The sequence below is a fragment of the Buceros rhinoceros genome, unplaced genomic scaffold, assembly GCF_000710305.1.
Source record: "Buceros rhinoceros silvestris isolate BGI_N320 unplaced genomic scaffold, ASM71030v1 scaffold11077, whole genome shotgun sequence".
NCBI lineage: Eukaryota > Metazoa > Chordata > Aves > Bucerotiformes > Bucerotidae > Buceros > Buceros rhinoceros.
Genome location: NW_010421580.1, coordinates 1 through 5,746, shown reverse-complemented (window position 1 = coordinate 5,746; position 5,746 = coordinate 1). Strand labels below are relative to the sequence as shown.

At 42.7% G+C, this 5,746-nt stretch overlaps 1 protein-coding gene across 1 annotated transcript; it reads left to right on the top strand.

Moving 5' to 3' along the window:
- Positions 1 to 691: 691 nt before the first annotated feature.
- On the top strand, positions 692 to 5,261 carry LOC104496581 (epoxide hydrolase 1-like; the record flags this gene model as incomplete). Its single annotated transcript, XM_010139721.1, has 3 exons — positions 692 to 874; positions 2,660 to 2,840; positions 5,034 to 5,261. Coding segments are annotated over exons 1-3 (589 nt in total), but the record flags the coding sequence as incomplete, so codon positions are not given.
- Between the last annotated feature and the right edge of the window lie 485 nt (positions 5,262 to 5,746).

Sequence of the window (5,746 nt, the reverse complement as noted above, 5' to 3'; positions counted from 1 at the left end):
ATAGGTCAGAGGGAGAAAGAAAGGGAAGTTTCTCCTACCCTTTGCACTGTGTTTCAAGGGTTATGTAAATACATCCCTGCCCCACTTCCCCAGGCTGATTGGGAGGCACAGGATGGCTGCCCTCATGCTCTTTACTTTTTATTCTCTATGTATGTCCTGGGTTTTTTTTTTTCTTTCCAAATCTGTAACAGTAGATAGGCGAGGCTTACTAAAGAGATGCTCTGCTTTGGAATTTGTGGGAAGTCTAGAGCTTCAGAGGCAGAGAAAGCATTAAACCTGAATTATATCCAGACACCTTACATCCTTTGCTGGAAGTGTGTTCCTTCCAATCAGTGGCCACTGAGGAAGCCAAGTGGTGTGTTTAATTAGAGGACTACTTAATTACAAAGCCATGTGATCTCCTGATTGTGATTACAAAGCCATATGATCTCTTGATTTGCTTTGAGTTCTGTTTTTACTAAATGTCTTTTATGTAAACCACTTAATTCTCCCCATTTAAGTTGGGTAGGCCAAAACAGTTTATTTCTGAAATTTTACAGAAGTGTTGATATGTCCGGAGAGTGACAGAACATGGTGTAGATTGAATCCTATCTTTGAAAGCAAGTAAAGCACTGTAGTCTTTACAAAGTACGTTGCATATCTCTGAACTATCTGATTGGGCTTACCAGAATTCTGTTGTTCTCTTGCAGGCATTATGCTGCTCGCAGTATTCCTGGTTCTGGGGACAGTCATCATCTATTTCGTACTTTCCAAGAAGAAAGAAGAGACATTACTTGTCAAAGAGGGATGGTGGGGCAAGGGACAAAAACCTGACACTGAAGAAGATACAACTATTCGGCCATTTAAGGTGGAAACTACAGAAGAAGAGCTGAGCGTAAGCAAATCTCTATACTGGGGGTAGAGAGGAAAGAAGTGGCTAAATAAATGCAGAACCTTTTTGGAAATAGTTTTAAAATTGAAGAAATGGTTACATTTATGAGAACAAGCAATGATGATCAGGACTTTTCAGTACTTCAGAAGATAGGTATGGATAGGCAGGTTGCGTATCCTGCTGTACAATTTTGTTCTCAGCTGGCTGTTGCGAGATTGCTAGTAAATAAACCTGCTCTGTAAAGGCTAATAAACGTAAGTCATATTACAGATTACTCAACTCTTTGTTCCTGTTCCTTCCTCAGCTTGATTGTGTAGACCAGCATAAGAACAATGTCTTTTCTTTCAAAAGCAGTTATGAATATCTCATTTTCTTGACTGCTTTATGTTTGCAGCTGTGTTGGATACCGATTCTTCTGTAATTAACGATGTACTTTAGTCAACACTAATACCCCAGTGATAGTTACAGTAAACACACACGTTGCAGAATTTTTTAGATAGCAAGATCTTGATTGTGCACGTTTAAGTCAGGGGTTGCGCAAATTCACAGATCTGTGTGGAGCAGTGGTTGAAACAATGCTCATGGGATTGCTTGTATTATTTATAATGGATTCCTATTTTCTCAGTAAGGCCTGCGGTTTTTAACACTTTGTTTGCCCTCCTTTTACTATCAATGGATGTTGATCTCCAATATGATTTCCTCTTACACTGCAGACACAAAGCTGGATAATTTTTAACATTCAGGCATTTTTGAAACATGCAATTCTGTATTAGGACAGCTATTGCAACTTAACCCATGGGCAGGAAACTCGTTTCTAAACTTACATAATCTAGGAATTAAAGTTCTGCTAGCATACATCACACACACGTTTTAAAAGGTGTCAAGCATATATGTAAAGACACGTTAAAGAGTTCTTTTAAAGAAATGTGATTCCTGTACATGCGTTAAATGCCAGAACAGTGAGCTGATGTACATACATCTTGCCTAGACTGAGACTCCTGTTCAGCGTGAGGCATCAGCTAATGCATACGCCCAACTCCTCTTACCCAGCGTGAGAGCTATCTCTGTCACTGTATTAGAAAATGCAGTTCCGGTTTAAACCCCAGAGAGGTTTGGGCAGGATTAGATTTCAGACCTGCCTTCCGCCCTCAACTGTTCTGCGGTTCTGTTCACAGTGGGAAGGGGCTCTTGGCTGTCCTTCCCTGCTGAGAGATGTTGGACTGATTTTGCAGTATCATCAGCATCCCTGGTAACCTTAATTACTCCATTCTTAGCTAACTGTGGTTGTTCTAGCTGAGGAAACTTTTGCTCCAGTCTAGTTTCACAAACTTGATGGCCGTGCAAAATCTCTCAGGGTGTTTACCAGCATCCAGCGCCTGGGTTTGGGAAGGAGAGCAAAAGGTTTGGGCGGTGCACTGATCGTGACATTGGGCTCGCAGGTAACCTGGGGAACAAAGTACCGTGCAAAGGCAACAAGACTTAAACCGTGAAGCCACAGTACTGTCAGAAGTTCTCTGTGGTTATCAGCCTGGCAAACAGGTTAGCCAGCCCTGCGGAACAAAGGCTGAATGTTAACAACAGCTGTAAGTGGAAGAGGAAGGAGGCCATCTGGAGGAAAAAGAGAATTGGAACAGCCGAGGGAGCATCAGCAAAAGGCAGAGGTGTCGTTAGCGATGTTATTTTCATTGTTCTCATTTCACTTGGGAATAACTAGAAACCATGCACAGTAGAGCCCAAGATGGCAAACACAAGTGCTTCTGATGTCTCTTTTTTTCTTTTTTCCTCTAGGACTTATTTAGGCGACTTGACCAGGCTCGATTCACTGAGCCACTGGAGAACAGTTGTTTCCACTATGGGACTAACTCGGTGTATCTCAGGAAGGTTGTCTCCTACTGGAAAAACCAGTTCAATTGGAAGAAACAAGTTGAAGTCCTCAACAAGTACCCACAGTTCAAAACTAAGATCCAAGGTGTGTGGCTTTTTTCCTCAAATAATGAACAAGCAGTAACACATAATTTTGTCTAGAAGGGATCTTGGTGGTAAGAATGCAATGGTTGTGTTGCATGGGCCTTCACTCCCTGCCTGCCGTGGTGTGGATCAGTGGCACCGCTGCTGAAGCGGTGAGAAACTCCTTCACCATAACTGAAGCCTTTAGGACAAGGAATGACAAATGGAATTCCCTTGTGCGTGGATGGCTTGTCAGCTGGTGTCAACAGGAGCCAAGCATAGGCATTTGGAAACAGAATTGGATCTTAAGCTGTACACGTGTTCCCTGACTTGCATGCAATCATGCAAAAATACCCACAGATGCCACCTCCTGCTCCATGTAGCTCCCCAGCTGCTGCTGTCAGGGTGATGCCACCAGCCTGGCAGCCCTCCTCAGCTGGGTGTGCTGGCTGCGCGTGTCGTCCCTGCTTGGCAGGGCAGATGCATTCTACTGCACCATATCGAGCATTCGTAGGCCTGGAAATGCAGAATGCTTTTCCCTTGCTGCCAGGTGTGAGTGAGTGGTTCGTCTTTTAATTCAAAGCACAGATACCTTTTCCAAGAGGCCGTTCTGCTGAGGTCTGCTGGTGCTGGAGCTTCGTCAAACTGGACGTTTGAATGATGCTTGAATTAGGGTTCTGCTTGGGTCAACTGGGGCTATAGCTGTAGATTTAGAGCACAGCAGGCAATTGTCTCACACGATGGCAAAAGTCAAACTTGAGGTTTTTTATTTGCATCCTTAATTTTACATTATTTCAAATGGGGCAGGTCACCACAATATTGAAAATGGATTTGGGACAATAAGCTGTTGTTATACAGCGGTTAGAACATTAAGATTTTATTTAATGTGTACAATGTGGTTAGTGCTGAGAAAGTTAAAAGCAAAACATCTTCCCGTAAAGAAAAATGAAGATGTATTATCTGAGACAAGAAAGGGAAGAAAAGCTAAGGACAATGCACTATGTATAGCAGCAGGAAGAGAAATGCCAGCATTAGGAATGATGACAGAGATGAGCCATGAAAAGACAAGGATCAAGTGTGCTGAATATCAGGTTCCTAGCTTCTGTCATCACTTGAAAGTTTTTCAGAGAAGGCAGAAAGCCACGAGATTGTCAAGGATGGGGAAATCCCAGTCAGTGAAAAAGGCTGCAATTGCTGGTGAGCGGGAGTTGGTGTGAGTAAAATGCGCTTAAATACATCAAGAAGTGAAGCATTCGGGCTGTACTAAGAGTGAATTATTGTATCCCGGAAAGCAAAGCCCTGGATGGGTTTGAGGAAAAGCAGTTCACCTGAAGCAGCTAATGCAACGCTGTGTGACGCTCCTGCATACGTACCATGAGGATCACAAGGGAGACAGGACTGCCATTTGTTCCTTAACAATGACAAGACCGGTACTAGAACATATTTTCCTGTATTGGTTTACTCACTTGAAGAGATACTGAAAGCTTTGGACTAAAGGTAGAAAAGAACTCCAAAACTGAACATTGAACTCTCTTTTAGCAAGGCATTTTTTCAAGTCCATGATTCCGCATGATTGATTTATCAGCCGTTAAGATGTGTGACTTGATTAGAGGAGGCCCCCACAGACAGTGAGCACTTACTGAAGGGTTTTAAAATTCCTTTTGCTATTAAGATCAGTGGATGGAGACAGAAGCCAGACACGTTCAAATGGGAAATAAGGCATGCACAAAACAGGGAAAGGGATTAATGCCCCCAAACAAACAGCTGCTGGATGGATTATGATGGATTCCCGTCAAGTTGCCATTGTATGCCTTTCAGGAAGAAAAATCTGTGGTTGGCTGAAGCCTGTCTGATGCCATATAGGGAGATTTGGGTAAAATTTAAGGATGCTTGGACTAAATGATGTAATCGTCTCTTCTGCCGTTAAGCTGTATGAGTCACTGTGTTACCGTTAGTAGATTGCTACACTTCTATGTCTTAATTTGCCCTTTTATTTTAAATCAGAAATATGCCGACCTCATTTGGCTGCTGTGATGTTTAATTGCCCATTATAAAAGTACTTTAAGGTCCTTGGACAAATGGGTCCGGAGAAGTGCAGTGTGTTTGCATGCTCACCAAAAAAGGACTCCAGAAAAGATTTATTCATAATCTGTTCTGTGATTAGTTTGTGTCATGGTAAATTTGAGCATGATAATTAACTATTTTATTTTTACAGGCATCGATATCCATTTTGTTCATGTAAAGCCTCCTCGTTTGCCTGAAGGCCGGTCTGCAAAGCCGTTATTAATGGTTCATGGTTGGCCTGGGTCATTTTATGAGTTCTACAAAATTATCCCTCTCCTGACGGATCCTGCAAGCCACGGCCTCGGTGATGAACACATTTTTGAAGTCATTTGCCCATCTATCCCTGGTTATGGTTTCTCAGAAGCACCCCACAAAAAAGGTAGGATGTATGAGAAGAAACTGAACTAACACAAGCCTAGTCTCGCATAGATAGCCCCCGTTAGCAGAACAGTAACTCCTGGCTGCTCTTGTGTTCCCAGTGTAGAAACAAAGATCCCGTGTGTCACGTGGGAAGAGGCAGATAAGAGCGTGACTTCAGGTGACACCACTAATTAGTTTCAGGAGCAGTGTATAGCTAATTTACAGAGGTCCATAAAAAGCTGTGAAGTGACAACTCATGAACTGTGGTTGAGCATGAATTGTGTGGGGGTGAGCAGGAAGAGTCAATTGTTACTGTTCGTTTTGGGTGTTTTGAATCCAAATGCAAGAGCATTATACAGGTAGGTGAGAAGCAACAGTTGAAACAACTGAAGTCATGAATCTACATGGTCCCTTGCAGCCAAATACCTGCTTGTTCAGCCCGTGCTCTGAATTACACAAACACAAGGTGCAACAAACGAGAGCAGGGTAGTATTTAAAGTGATC